This window comes from Rhamphochromis longiceps, linkage group LG13, assembly GCF_057381845.1.
Source record: "Rhamphochromis longiceps isolate RC_006_pf linkage group LG13, R_longiceps_female_GT1.1, whole genome shotgun sequence".
NCBI classification, from domain to species: domain Eukaryota; kingdom Metazoa; phylum Chordata; class Actinopteri; order Cichliformes; family Cichlidae; genus Rhamphochromis; species Rhamphochromis longiceps.
The window spans coordinates 16238084-16253973 of NC_140569.1; the positions used below are offsets into that span (position 1 = coordinate 16238084).

At 39.3% G+C, this 15890-nt stretch overlaps 1 protein-coding gene across 7 annotated transcripts in view; it reads right to left on the bottom strand.

The window, feature by feature from the left end:
• kcnma1a (potassium large conductance calcium-activated channel, subfamily M, alpha member 1a) overlaps window positions 1-15890 on the bottom strand; it is a 158341-nt gene that overhangs the window by 41540 nt on the left and 100911 nt on the right. For 6 of the 7 annotated variants that reach the window (XM_085427988.1, XM_085427990.1, XM_085427991.1 and 3 more), the window contains exons 10-18: window positions 11927-12037; window positions 11722-11827; window positions 11262-11344; window positions 11106-11175; window positions 10062-10217; window positions 9476-9585; window positions 9218-9286; window positions 5167-5253; window positions 4996-5072 (exon numbers count right to left, since the gene is read on the bottom strand). In XM_085427988.1, the coding sequence (XP_085284114.1) occupies window positions 4996-5072; window positions 5167-5253; window positions 9218-9286; window positions 9476-9585; window positions 10062-10217; window positions 11106-11175; window positions 11262-11344; window positions 11722-11827; window positions 11927-12037 (869 nt within the window). Of the gene's footprint in view, window positions 1-3604; window positions 3614-4995; window positions 5073-5166; window positions 5254-9217; window positions 9287-9475; window positions 9586-10061; window positions 10218-11105; window positions 11176-11261; window positions 11345-11721; window positions 11828-11926; window positions 12038-15890 lie in introns of all 7 variants that reach the window. The other variant, XM_085427989.1, reaches the window with a different exon arrangement.

The window sequence follows — 15890 nt, forward strand, 5'->3', positions numbered from 1 at the left end:
GAAGGTAACTTCATCAGAAAGTGCAAGCCTTAGTCACCTGCTCCCACAGGCTTGAGCCCCAAGTTATATTAACAAACTCCAAGAGTTACATTTACCTTAACAAGTCAGCCGGCACATTTCATTTTGCCATTTTAAAAGTGTCTCTAAATTGGACACATTATCTATTATTATAATATTATCAATTAAAAATACAACAGTCATAATGCTGGTGATTCTCTTAGGAGTTCAAGCTGTGCGCTAAGGCTGTAACAAGTCAAAAAGGCAAAATTATAACAGTGGGAAAGAGAGGTGGGGAGAAAGGGAAGAGGGTAGGGAGGCATTCGGGGAAGAAAGGCATGAGCAATGTCTTCAGCAGCAAACCTCATACAATGTTTCATACATTTGTACATCCTCTATCCATTTGGCTAAAGGAGTGGATCACGTACCTGTATCCCATCATGCAGCTGTAGCGGTTCTGTCCAAGGCATCACACTAGTCTACTGGCTAGACTGGCTAAATCATGCTATATTCAAAACCTGCAATTTCACTGCTCCACTCCCCAAAGGGACTTCACTCTGATGTGCATGTGCTTAAACGGTATTATTACACGCTAACGTGTTAGTTACACAGTTGTTGTTTTGATGTAATTTGAAGTCATGTTTGAAGATACAAATGGGAAGTATAATTCACAAGAAAATGAAGAAATAACCATTAATTTGATCCTCTACTTAATATCCCCAAATTATCAATTGTTTGCAGTGTGCCTGATTTTAAACACTAGTTTGTACCTGGGAAATTCTGAATTTCCGTTTAAAGAATTTATCTAATGTTCTCCGTATACCATAAATTTATAACCATTCACGGGCCATTATAATACATGTAATTTTGTCTTTCAACCAACCAGCAAAACTGGTTCCCAACTAGCGTTTCCAACATACAATATAAAAGCATTTGAGCATTTACATACACCTACGTTTTTGTTTTTTTCAAGCTCGCTGTTGTGTGCATCAATTCAGCACATACAGCCCAGTGAATCTTTCAAATGGTTCCAGTCCACTTATGTTTCTTTTCAATCATCGCCCAAGTAGAAAACAGGCAAGATGACGATCTGGTGTGCTAATTAAGTAAAAAAGGATGTAAAAGTAGTATTACGCCAGACAAAAGTTTTAGCTACAAAAGTCAGCCTACAGCCAAGTGTATGTGTGAGTGGTGTGTGAAGCCCTTGAACCCTGAGGGAAGCGGGAGTGAAAGTCCCCAGAGTAGCATCTCTAGATTGCTGTGACTCTGGACAGAAACAGTCCCTGGTCCCCATTCTCTCATTGCCAAGGTGTAAACAGACAGCAGACTAATACTGTCTGGCACCTTTCAGCATCTTTGACTCTGACTCACATTGGAAAATAAGACCTTGAATGAAGTAATATGTTTTCAGCTCCTGGCCAAGGAAAGAATGGGAAACACAGATCATATCCCATAAGATGAATGCATCAGGGACTGCTGTATCCTGTGACATGCATATGTGCCTTACTAGCATGTGGAAAGCATGCAGGAAATGTAGCTTAAGTCCTGGCAACAAGGAGAAGTACACAGATAACTGTTCACAGTAATGAAACAGTTTTGGGAACATGGCGGACAAGTGCAGTGAGGCCGTCAGGTCATGCTGAAGTTTCTTTGCTTCGGTGTTTTTGTTTGGGCGCTTGGAACATATTATGTGGGCTCACTGGCAACTTTATTAGGTACACATGTGAAATCTAACATAACCTAATACAACAGCTCTGCTGTAAACTCTGCTTTTACGAGGCTTCTTTATTTTTTAAGTAAACGTGAGTTGTCACGTTCTGGCCTGTAAACATGTTCAGTCTTTAACCCTCTTTGCATGTAATCAAGTGGACAAATGGAGTAAGATGAAGAATTGAAATAAAAGTAGACTCTATGGCAGAGCTGTTGTATTGGTCTGCATTTAGCGTCACAGGTGTACCTAATAACAGCAGCCCATGAGTGTGTATACCACAATGTAGACTTCTGACAAATGGAAGGGGAGCAATGGAAGACAGAAGACACATACACGCACACACGCACACACACAAAGACAATGTATTTTACTTCTGACTTCACAAATACCTAGATTCTGGTTTAGGATGACAAGGTGTCCATTTCAGGGCATTCCTAACTGAAGATTCAACATAACAGCGACCCTGATCAACTGTCTGTGTGGGCTTGATTGGCTACTACTGCCTACAAACCACTAATATTCTGTAAACAGAAGCTATCAGGGTGCTACGTTGAATATGAAGGATGTCCCACAGAAAGCAACATTCTGATATCCACCTAAAGCCTCCTTATTCAGCAACAGTGCAAGGAAAAAGATTACTGCTGGCTCAAGAGGTGAACCTTTGAGCAATAACTAACAGAGAGTGCAGTATCCTGTCAGAGTGGGGCACATAAAAGTGGACAAAACAAATACTTTTTTGCTTGAAAAAGCCAACTTTGTACACAAGTGCACACCCCTCCCCATACCCTGCTTTATATTGTAACATATAGATATAAAAGCAATGTGAAATAACATGTTAAGGATGATAAATCTGTAAAGCCGTACAAACTGATTTATTATCCTAAAACAAAAAGGCACCCATCTGATCCTTGCAATTTTGTTGAACAGGTCTCAGGGGATTAGAGTTTCCTCTACAGACATCACCATTTAACTATGGATATCTATTACCGCACAAGACTCTGGCACGGCACTACCATCTAGTGGGAACTGAAAATTATGACAATGCCGCGTATTAATCCTAGACTTGTCTCCCAGTAAAGCGAGTTAAACAAAATGGCCCAACGACAGTCTGTGTTTGAAAGGCACAAGGCTCGTGCAGTTCTGAAAAGAACCAGTGATCTCTGAAACATCAGCCCAGGCTGGGCCAGGGCCCGGAGTTTATAAAGGGGCTGAGATCACAGCAAAGGGGGGTAAAAGGGGAGACCAGATTGTTTTGATTGTGTTTTGGCAACGTAGCTTAACAGGATTTGAAGAACATCCCAGAAGGACGTTTTCTGCTCTCTGCCACACAAAACTACCTTTGACAGAAAGCAGATCATTTTAAATAGCAGTAGATCTTTCCCCCGTGTGTTAGTTCCTCTAAATCTGTTTTTAATGTACGACATCTCAGATTTTTATTCTTCTGTTCTTTCTCTGAGCAAATACACTATAAAGAGGTTAATCACATGTAATGACACAAGACTCGCAGCAGATTGGCTTTTAAATGCCAAATACGTGTTTGGTTTGATGATCAAAGAGTGAGCAAAAACTGCACACCTCATCGGCCGCATCCAATCGTGTAGCGCTTTATTTAATTGTCATCTCCAACAAATCAGATCATCAGCCGGCTGAGCCTCTGAGGAGCAGAGGCCTGATGCTGGTGCGAGTTCAATATCTGCTGTTTTGGATTCAGTTTGTTCTGAGCACGGTGTAGAAATGGGAGGCGAGGAGAGGGATGCAGAAGCTACACCGGTAACATGCAACATAGATACAATATACTATTTGCTGAAAAGGAAGAGAAATAAAAAAAAAACAAAAAAAAAAAAACCACTTGCACTGCACTCTGGGTAATTAGACACCCATTTTCATTTTACTCACAATAAATCACTACCAGTGAGTAGTTAAAATAAAGTGGTGTTTTCCAATGGCAGCAGGGAAGGAAATACATCAAAAGTGTGTCACTGGTCATAAAAAAACATGGGAAAAAACAACAGAAGAGAACAAAACATGACAGAACAGAACATACAGTTGGACAGAATCCCATTACAGTAATGGAACTGTCATCTTTTTAATGCAACTCTCTTGTCAGCAACAAATGTAATAAGATAAAACATAACGCCATCAGCTGAGTCTCAGACATGAAGATAGTAGGAAAGCAAACAGAGGTAAATAGTTGTGGTAAATAAAACTAGAGTGTGAAAAACCTGTTGATTCTATTGAGTTGACAGAGCAGAAAGCGTCTGAATAATTGAAATGGCACAGACAAAAGAAGGAACTGGAGGGTACCTATTTTAAAACCAGGCTATGTCTGTAACGGACTGCTCACCGTAACAGCCTGTGACCTTTTATGGAAACATAGAATATTAACCTGAATTATTTATCCATCAGCTAACACATTCTGACAAGTGTCGCCTGCACATAGGTCAGGATGTATTTGCGTGCATTTCCTGCCTTAATGGTAATGTTGTATCTGCATAAAACATTCACTGATTTGATGTGGGTGTTTGCATAGCTAAATTAGAAAATTAACAGCTAGCAACCCTATCCATAACATTTGTGACCTATAAAACAATTGAGAAGAATGAAACAGCCTTAAAATATTTCACTGAGAGCATTCATATGTAAGTAAGAGGATATGTTTCCTAATTCCTCCACCAAGCTGAGGCTGAGGCACAGCATGTGATCAGTACTCAGAAACTACCAGGCTGAATTTCATTAATCTAGGTGAAGCAGGTAAAGCACTGGCAGAACCTGAACCCATCCTTTATAATTGCAACATAGGGCACTTGGTGGATCTGCTCTACTTTCTAATGTTTCAAATGCGATACAGAAACAAGCCTGGTTTAGACTCTTACGCTTTCTACTTACATGTTAGCACTTTGCATTTCATTCACTGCAATACAGTCTCAGTTTGTGCAAATAAAGTGGTGATTCAGTGGTTAAAGCAAGATGAATAGACATTTAAAGATGGCAACAGCTACATTTTGACAAAGAAACAAAAGTGCTTTGACTTATGATCATACTATAATGGAGGTTATGGAAGCTCAAATGGGACCAATAACAAACACTTTCCCTAAGAGTATAATGGCAATATAATGTTTAAAACACAGATTCAGAGTACAAGAAGAACAACAACACAATGAAAGGCATAATAACCATGTGCACACCTATGAATAAAGAGAAAGACGAGACCCATAGGTTGGTCTTTGGAGTGAGAAGGAAGGGAAGGAAGGGTGCCAGTGGGGCACAATAAAGGCACAGCTACTCACGTCGCTTGCAGCCGCACTTCTTGATCCGTTTGGGGTCTGTGATGTCATCATGACAAGCTTTGCAGTAGAAAAATGCTCTAAAAGTGACACAGTAAACATGTTTAGCGCTCCTATTCATTTGTCAACTGACACGGTTAGTGACCCCGCCGTTTGGCAGGATGGCCCAATTACCTTTTTACTTCTTTGGCATCACTAGCGATAAAAAATCCCAGTGTTCCCTCCTGCAGCTTGACATGGTTGCCCGGGTTGATGAGAATGCTGGGTAATCAAAGACATACAGACAAATAATGCTCATTAACATCTGGACATACACAAAATTCATGCACACAACATGCTAATCAAGAGGAATGGTACACACACTTGTTGAAGCCCTAAAATTGAATCTGGACTTTGCCGGGCTTCCTTTTTTGCATCATTTTAAACACATTATCCTTCCCTTTGTTACGTGTGTCTTGTAAGTTACCACAAACACACTTGCTCCTTCTGATTTGAGGCAATTTACTGATGCGATACTCACACGGATGGACAAAAATGTACAACAGTAATGATCGCACATTGAATTTTAATTCTTTTCGCTACGAAGTGGCATTGGATTGCCCCGGGGGTGGAAGAGAAGGACAGAGAGATACAAGTAGAGGGACGAGGGCAGAAAGAATTAAAATTATGGCCATGGAGTGGTTTTAGTCTCAGCACTCAAATGCAGTCATCTAGTCAGAACAGATGTTATGATGTCCACTGAGACACGGCTGTCGTACAGAGAATGTCCAGTAGGTGTATCTCAGTTAGTACTTGACAGTGGAATGCAAGGGAATGAACAGCTCTTTCTGTTTATTATACTGAGCTAATTCTTACAATTGAGTCTGCTCTAGACTCTGCTAGGGGAAAATAAGACTGGTCCAAATGTGTTGCTCCATTACAAATACTTGTAATGCATGTCTAGTTAAGTACAAACTGCTTTAATCATTTTCATTATATTTTGATTTAAAAGAAATGTGTTACTGTAATAAATAATAATTACTCGCTTCTTTTGTGATAAAGTGGGATTTGGTTTAATAGTCAAGGGTACTTTAAGTGATTGGCTGTATCATTCCCCATTAATTAGACTAAGACAAAAAGTAGACGCCACACACAAATATGCACACACGCACACGCACACACACCCCGGTCATTAATGGTTACCTGTGGGCAACAATCATCAATGAAGTGAGTGTGAAGTAAGATATCAAAACACTGTACCCACAAACCTTTAAGGGTCACTCTTTCAAAATACAAGCCCAGATGAAAGATGATCTTGATTCTTTTTTTTGTCTCATTCGCTGCTCTGTTTACATTTTAAGCTTTTGTAAATTTGCAACATTGATAAACGAGAAAAGCTCGACTGATTGTGTGTTACCAACTTGATTCACACTTACGCGTGTAATAACTATTCACGGCATTTTAGTCATTCATTTTGAAAGAGTATGTGAGGTCTAGATTCGGGGGAGAAGGGAACAAGTATATTATCGCACAACATCTTTCCTCTGAGCTCTGGAAAAAGGTTACATTAGGGAGGAAATTAAAAAAAAACTATTAAGGGAGCAATTGAATCCATATACATATTGGGATGTGATCAAATTGCACCAGTCATGCAGATCAGAATTTTCTTTCCATACTGCAAGAAGTAAAATAGCACCTAACATACGCTCAGATTGAATGGCCCCCAGAGAAGTTAACAGGCATTATACCTGGCATGCTTTTTTAGTCAAAAATAAAACAAAGAAACCAATCAAATCAAGACAGTTCCACAAACATTGCTGCCCAAATCTGAGATTTTACAGGTGTAACTATCCAAGACATTTTTCTTGAGTCGTGTGCAAACTGGTGAATAAAAGCCAAGAAGACGCATCAAAACCTCATATTGTGAGCAACAAGGCAAGCATCAAACACTTTATGTGATAGTGTCGTAGCATGCAGTTACCAAACAGTATGAGGAGGACAATAATAAAACAGAAAGGCATAGCCACTGCAGTACAGGTATAGGGACAGGTACGTAGATGCAGACGGTTGCAGTAACTTCTGTGCAGTTGGATTGTTTCTCAAACACCAAACTGACAGGAAGTGACCTCACTTAAGAACATCTACTCGAGAGACGCACGAGCATGACTGTACACGGTGGCTGAGACGCACAAAACTCCACACTCGCACACGCACACACACTCAAAACACAAACTCTCCCTTCCGAGGTGATTGCACATACGCAGACGCGCATACATGCACAGATGGATACACATTTGGGAATGAGGACATGAGAGGGTGATGGGATGCAAGAGTGAAATGTGGGCCACATAAATAAAACTTCAGTTTGGATAAACCCAATGCTATCCAAAATCAACAGCTCCATGCCTTTTCTAGTGTCTTAAAAAAATCATGAAAAAACAAAGATTGGTGAGGTGCTGCTGGTATAATAAAACCATGAAAAACAACAACAAAAAACATACTGCTATATCAATCACCGCCTACAGCAGTGGCGTGTAATCAGTCATTTTATTTAAAGATTATATCCAAAGTTGTAGGATATCAGTGCCTATCAACACCATATCTGATGTCTGAGATATGCATACAGAAACTCCTCACTGTACTGTTCTGGTGAAGACTTTTAAACACCGATGAGTGGAAAACGTGGCTCGTCAAAGCTAAGAAACAGTAGGGTAACGACTGAGCGACACTGAAAAAGAACTGAAAGTGTGAGAGAAAGAAACTAAAGGAGCAAAGGAGTTTGCTTGAGGACAAAAATGAAAAGATCAAATAAGAGGTAGATATGGAGAGGGTGAGTGTTTGGCCTTGGTACAGCGACAACAGCAAAGACAAAAAGAAAAAAGAAAAGAAAACAGCACTTCTACAAACATGTCCAATTTATCTATCCTCTCTCTGCCTGCAAAGAAGTTAGTGCATTAAGCACAAGGGACACCATAAAAAGGAGTTAGAAAAAGAGGCCTGTGAGATAGTGTTTGGAAAAATATCCTTGGGGAAACTCCCAAAGTCAGAAGCTTTAAAGTGGTGACGATTGGGTGGAACTTTGGAAGTAAGATAAGGTAGAGGGCATACCGCTTTCGGCTTCTGCAAACAACAAGAAAAAATCTCAAATCAAACAGTTATCATGAATATAAAAGAAGAGGAGAATATAGCTGTTGCTAATGCTTCTCTGCCCATTTACAAGCTATGCTTTCATTATATGGCAGCGTGTGATGCAACTTTGTCTTTGTCTGAGGGCCTTGCAACTCAGAGTCATAAAAATGAAGAAAAAACAGTGTTTGAAGTTATTCATCTTTTACAAAAAGTACATAGAGGGCAGAGAATATGTTTAATAAAAGGTTTGAAAGTATAAATAAAATATTCTAGGGTGTCACTATAAAATGTACAAAAAGAAAAAACGTAAAAGAAAAAGCTCAACTACCTTGAAAGTGATTGGACCATGGACACAATTTAGCCCACTGGGTTATATAAAGTGTATTCAATTAGTATCAACTAGAATTTACATCATCTTTAATTAATATTAAATTAACCATGCAACCTCGTTAGTACACAAACATTTGACACAGGTGAATGGGGAAGGGTGAGTGGGATTTGGCAAATTGAGACTACTGAAAAAATGCATTTTGTGTCGTTATTGGTGATAAAACCAGCACTCATGTAGAGTTAGTGATAATCATAAAGACAGAGCAGGAGCACAGTAAAAAGTGCAGGAGACACATTATGTGAAATTTAAACGTGAAGCAAATTTGTTATTTAGGTGTGAAGTTTGTCTCTGAAAAAGGACCGTGAACATGAAGTTAATCCAGTGCAGTACCTAGTACTTCTCTGAAACCAATCACAGTTTAACCACATTTCAAGTTTTTTTTGTCCTGCATACCTGCAAGGTTTACCTAAAAGCTTGTGACCCGAATCCTTGGCCAATATCAATCCCATTTATTTGCTTTTTAAAGAGGGTAATAGCTCAGAAAAAAATAAATACTGAATTATTTATTATAGGGAGTACTTCATGGTGACACAATAATGCTCAAGTGTTCACCAAATTGATCTGAAAAATGAATATCAACTGCATAGATAACAAGCTGCAAAGAGGACTTGAGAGGAAAAGAAAAATCGAGATATCTTATTAGAAGATCTACTTTTAGCAAAGTACAGTGCAGTTCACTGTTATCACAGCTGTATCAGATGCTCCGGAAAGATCCGCTATACCAACCTGCTCTCTCTCTGCTCAGACTTGAATTCAATGGCAATAAGCAACAGCTTCAGTTTCACGTAACACAGCCTGTAAAACAAGTGCACTCATTAGAGAAGAGCAGGATATAAGCAGATGACTGATGTGTTCAAAAACCGTTAAAATCCACAGCCTTACATCCCAACACTCCTCTTTTTTGTCATTCTTACTTTGCATTATATATATTTTTAAGCTACCTACCATTGAGAGTGGTCGTGTTGATCAAAGAGTGATACTTACTCGCAGACCATGGGGAAGGAGAGGCCTACAAAGGCACTGGACAAATACTCTGTGTACATCTCATTAGCCACTCCTTCAAGGTAATACTTCTGCCATGTGTCCTCCTCAATCTGATAAAAAAAAAAAATGAAACAGGGAAATGTCACATGTGTTGGTTAAGAAAAAAAAGTAAGAAAAAAAAAAGAACAGTTTTCCTTCCAAAAGCAGCCTAATCTGGTCAGCAGATGTCCCACTGCACAACATCAGCCTGGTCATTATAAGCTGATCTATCATCTTTATGACATGAGAACAGTTTTTTGATAGAAGCAAGCACCTCTTCAATTCTAAGCCGCAGAGAACACTGAACAGATTCCACATGACATGTCACACAATAAAATATGATGTGCCAGAATGACTGAAAACACACTAATGGAAGCCCGTCTCTGGACAGAGATGTCAATTTTTTTTTAGGGAATGCACTGTTTGACAGACCTAGTCCATGTGTCAGCAGAGAACCTTCTTATTTAGCCTATAATCCCTTAATAAATCACCTCATGTGCAAAAAATGCAATGTGAGAAATCATTCGTCAATAGTCCACTCTGTTACCTCAATAAAGGACCTCATGGAGAAGAGGTTGGCTAGCATTGTCGACAGACCCTGGGCCAGACAACTCTGCGCAATGAAGCCTGCCTTCAGCTCTGCCAAGCAGATAGCATCATCACCCTCCTTCCAGTTCCAGCTTGGAATATTCAGTAGATGGGCCTTCATCACATGAAAGTTAGAGAGGTCAGAAACACAGAAAACTGTATATATGAGTCACATTTCTTTTGGAACAGATAACATTAATACAACCCTCATATCTGCTTGAACTGGGAACTGGGTTAGCATAAAAACTGGAAACTGGGGTAAGCTAGCTTGGCTTTATGCGGTGGTATTGAAATCCAACATTCAGGATAACAAAAGTCCACTAATTAACATGATCTACCTCAATTAGTTCAAAGCTGAAATGCAAACATGTGAATGCAAATTAAATTAAACAGTTACAATAAACAGCCAGTTAGCTTAGCATACAATAAAATAAATAAAAACTAACTAGCTTATCCTAGAAATGTAGAGCTGTTCCTTTCCTAAAGTCAGCTAACTACTAGAAAAGTTAGCATCCTGGGTAAATCCCTTACAATGTACAAGTCTCAGTTAGTGTACCAGTTTCCATACATAAAGGGCATCATTCACAGCAATTTAAAAAAATATATACATATTTGCATATCTCCTTGCCATGTCATATGACAGATGCAGTGATTCAGACACACAATTATTAAATATAAAAGACACATTTTCAAAAGCTCACATTTTCTCCTGTAATACTATTTACCATGCTAAGTGCTGCTCTATTAATTCTTCATTTAAAAAAGTGAGGTCCATTCTTCAGGAGCATGCACAGCATGTAAGCAGCTGAGCGAGTGGATGCTTTAAAAAGTCACTTATATGTCAAAGTTACCATGAATCCTTAAAAGCACCACATAGCTCTCAAGCTGACAGGATTGCCATTTTACTGCAGCCATAATCTTTCTGTGAGGAAAGGTTGGAGAGCGGCCAAGATGAAGTGAAGCAAACATACACTACACAATGCAGGGCACCGAGACGTCTCACCTTATTGTGATACTGCAGCATCTGTGTGATTATTCTGATCTTGGGGTGATAGTTCTTGATGGAAATGACCCTTTGAAAAACAGGCAGATAAAGTGAGCAAGGAAACATAACACCTCCGCAAGCCAGTTGTTACTGATTGTCCAGAAGAGAGAATACCTCATGATGTTGGAGGCATCTTCAGCATCAGGATCTGCACAATACTTGTTGGCTAGGATTAAGCAGGCATCTGCTGACTCGATCTATGTGTAGAGTACCAAAGAAACAAATATGACAACATTAAAGTGCACGTCTGTATTTAATAAAAAAGTATCCAATATACCAGATGGTTTAAATCTGCTCAACAACAACAAAAAAAGTATTTTCTTTCTTTCTTCTGTCCTGATATATTTTGGCTAAAAAATTGAAATGGATATCATTAGATTATCATTCTTCTGCATTTTTTCTTTACTCTCTTTGTCAGCTGAATTTATACAGTAATACGTTTATAGCCTGCTAATCAGTGACGCACACAACTGCAGCTAATCTGTGAAAAATGTTTCTACTCTTAAGTTCAACAACAGCTGTCAAAAATGTTAAGGATTTTCATTGCTCCAGGAGTCTCGCCACCAGCCGGTACCTTCACTCGGGCCAGATCATGAGGGTTGAGAACCGATCCCTGGTAGAACTCTACTTGGGTAAAATGGCGTTTGAACAAGGCTTCCAGCTCAAGATTAGGGGAAATACTAAAAAAAAGAAGATGGGTTAGCACATAAATATAGCTCCTATGCAATAGTTCGTTTGTTGCTAAGCTACAAAGGGTGAGAAAGACAAAATTAACTTACTTATGGAGAAAAACAATTTCTACATTGACATCATCCCTGTCCTTGTGTAGGAAGTCTTTGAGGAAGTTGGAGACACTTTCGAGGGTAATATGACCACAGACCACAATGTGCCTGAAAGAGGGAGGGGGGTGAAGAAATCATCTTGAGTGGGCAACATAAATCACTGCAGACACTGGCATGTCTCCCAGAGATAATCAGTCAAACCAAAGCACTCTAACATCTAACTCAAATAAAGACTGAAAAAAATATATATACATGTCAAGAAATGTCTTTTCAAAGCAAACAACTAACCGAATTATCATTTTTGCCATAAAAGTGAATATTTTCCTCGATGCAATGAAAGTGGTTAAATTCTGCACGACAAGTACAATCAAACCATCAACTCGCGACCACTTGAAAAAAAAAAAAATCTAAGATATAATCACACAGCCCACAGTGGTTGGACTGTCATCCGTTCTCAATAAAAAAAAATTGTCCCTTCAGCCAAACCGCCCCTTTGTGAGCTGAATAGATGTTGACAAAGACATGTACATCAATATGCTTGTGCTTTTACACAGAGCATTACTAAAACTCTCAAAATGATTTGGAGGCCTGTGGTTGACAAGAATTGTAAACAGGGCCTTGGAGTTTTTGACAGGTCTCTGGCAAGATTCGGTAGTGCATTACAGCAGAGGGATCTGTCAGAAGCTGTACGGGGCTGATTACAGCCGTAAGGGAGTGAGAAAGGTTTGGAACGGTTTGAGGTTTGAGGTTGTGTCCCTGTTTATCTTCTGACGACAATATAAAGTGATCAAGTTCAGGTCAACTTCATATTTATGCCAACTTTATGGACACTCGGGGCAGTTTGGATGGACATTGTCCCAGCAAATAAACTTGTGGTGCTTCTGTAACTCGAATATTTTAACATCCTAAATCTAAGAATTCAAATATTGGTGTTAATAAAAAAAACATTGCCTTTATTTTACATATTTCCATTGCATTTTATCCTGTTATATTAGGTTATCTTACTACTTTATCTCGTTTTTTCTTCCTAATAAAGTCATAGTCATGGCTGTTGGTATTAAAGGGACTTTAAGCACGAGCATTCAATAATTCTGATTTAATTCAATCACGCTAATGTGGATTTAAAACCCTTCATAAGATTAATTTGCACTATGGTAAGCTGAGCTACTCTGCTGGACTTACTGCTAAATGTCATTTGTGAAGTCTTATTGCCAAGCCTTGCACAGTAAAACCCAGACCTAATACTGACATAGATTAGTGTGGACACTCGGCAGACACCCTAATTACCCTATGGAGACCTGTAAGGCAATCTGTGTAATGACAATGGCCTTATCCACCACTTGATGTGCCAAGAGACAATTGAACCACTTTAGTTTTTGAGTGCCTGGGTACTGGACAGCTTTGCACTTAACACAAGGTGTATTGAGTTACTTTTTCCAAAAATAAAGAAAAAAAATTGGTGGTCATATTTGTTTGAAGTCCAAGTTCTTATCGTGTACATTTGTAGGAGAGATTTCTATTATCAAGTGCTTACACACAAGAAGGGAGTCGTGGTGAACAGACTGGCCTTTAAAGTTGATGTCTAAAGCTGTATAAAGCATTATTGAAACCTGAATCAGTTTGGCAGGTTTAAAGGGAACAAAGATATTTATTGATGTTAGATGAGAACCATAGTCCAGATCATTGAGTGTTCTTCTGCCCTGTACCTGAACTGATGTGGACTTGGCAAAGTAATGCGACGGGCATATTGAGGGAATGACAGTTTGTGGATGTTACAGGATATAATGTTCTTCGCAGATGTTGCGTCTGTCCTTTAAGAGAATCTAATGAGCGGTCGTGATTGCATGGTTGGCCAGAGCTGAGCAAAGGGCCGTGTGGTCTTACAAGCTGATGAGCTGGGATGTCTGTGGGCAGCCAGCAGTATCTGGCACAAGAAGTCTCTCATTTTATGAAATGTTAAAAAAAAAATTTTTTTAAAAACCCACACACACACAATCAGTCATGTTTTCCTATTCAAGTATCCCGATGCTCGTCCGAGGGTAGAGGAAGTTTAAAGATTTATAAGGCAAATTATTTGATTCATGTGGGTTCAATGGAGGTTGTGGATCTTAAGCACAAACTTGGAAGTGTAAATGCATCTCCGTGACATGTGCATTTTTCTAAATAGGTTTTTAATCAGGGAAGCAAACTTTTCTTCCACATCTTGAACACGCCACTAATTTAGGTCCTTATATTTAAGATGGAAATATTCACTTGATATCCTTAAAGGTTTCCTACTTCTACTTAGTTTCCCTCTCTATCGCTGTGCCAAAAAAGGCATCAAGCTGAATACCAAGATCATAAGCTAGTTAAACAGGACATGGGGGGAAGATATTAAAGATAATTCAACCATTTATAATTACCCAAAAACTAAATATCTCCCTTTTTAGTCAACCTGATTGTGCAGTACAGTTTTAGCTAGACATATACAGAAAGAATCAAAGGAAAACAAATAAACATAGAATTTAGAGGGAACAGGTTTCTTTCTTTTAACAAGAAACCATAGACAACAACTCAGAAACTAAAAAAAGGTGTGGCACAGAGTCACATTAATCAAATCCAATGGGTTTTACAGAGCATGCACACAAGAACATGCAGCCAGGAAACATCTCAGGATGTCACTGGGGATACACTTAATACAGCGAACAAACACAGAGCTCAAACGTCAGCAACAGAGGTCACTCACTTGGTACTGCTCTAATCCTTAGGGTGACGAAACTTACTGCAAGAATCATCTTTATGAAAATGTTGCAGTTTCAAAATCTGTGTTCCCTGTTTTGGTGTATCACCTTTCAGGGAACTTAAAGAAAGGGAGGAATAAACACCATCTCCTGTGTTTAATGCCAAGAATCAGCTAGGTGAAATGTTACCAACACTAGCCAATCAAATTAAGCTCACAGACATAACGTACTTAGTGCATTTTGTCATTGTGTAATTACATGAAATTGTGTTGGAACCTCAACTAGGTGCATGTTTTGTGAATATGCAAATACGTGTTAATTCCTGACACTGAAAGTCTCCGAGTCTGCACGCTTCAAGTTTGTAGCCTCGATGGAGGACTTTCAAAGTTGTGTGTCAGAGTTCAGCCAGGGTTGAAGCCAGTTTTCATGCCAAGTCCTCTCTTGAAGTTGGGGCTAATGGAAACCATAGAGTCATAATGGAAACCACAGAGCCCCGAGTGCAGTGGGCGCCAACAGAACGCAACACTTGTCATTATTATATCAGCGCACACAGGCTGAGAGCTGTCATTACGCTCACGGGTGTATGCTACACTACACAGAGTACTATAAGCAACGCTAGCATGAAACAGAAATCCAGTTCAGATCCAATCCAACCTTTCACTTCCAAATAAGTTTTGAAGGCCTGGTTCAAATGACAGCAGCCAGGCCCAGAGATGAAATGAGGGCTACATTTAATAAACTTCACTATGTATCATGACTTCATTGTTTGTGAGCTCTGTAATCAGGCAGATACGTGTAATCCCCTAATCTTATTTCCAAGATTTGGAGGATTGTGGGCTGATAGCTGCGAAGTGATAATGCACTGAAGCCCAATGAAAATCCTAAATCCACATGGCAAACCACTTTTTCATTTGCATTACGTCCTATAAGCACATATCCAAATGAGAATGTAAAAGAAAGTAGCTACTCTTGAGTCTTTGATGAATATCTTCCGATTGTTACAATATGTTTGCACTCTAACCAGAAGGAGACATGGAAGGGGGGTGTGGATGGAGAAAATAAAGTGTGTTGGAGAAACTATCCACGATTTTGACAAGGGCTTCTCTCAGCACCCATCTGTGAGCCTGGGTTGAGGTCACTGGCCAAACATAACATTTCATCAATCTTATCTCAATGACAGGCAAATGTTACTGCACAAAGGCTTTTTTTTCCCCCTAACGTCTTGTTCTACTGCTGACTCC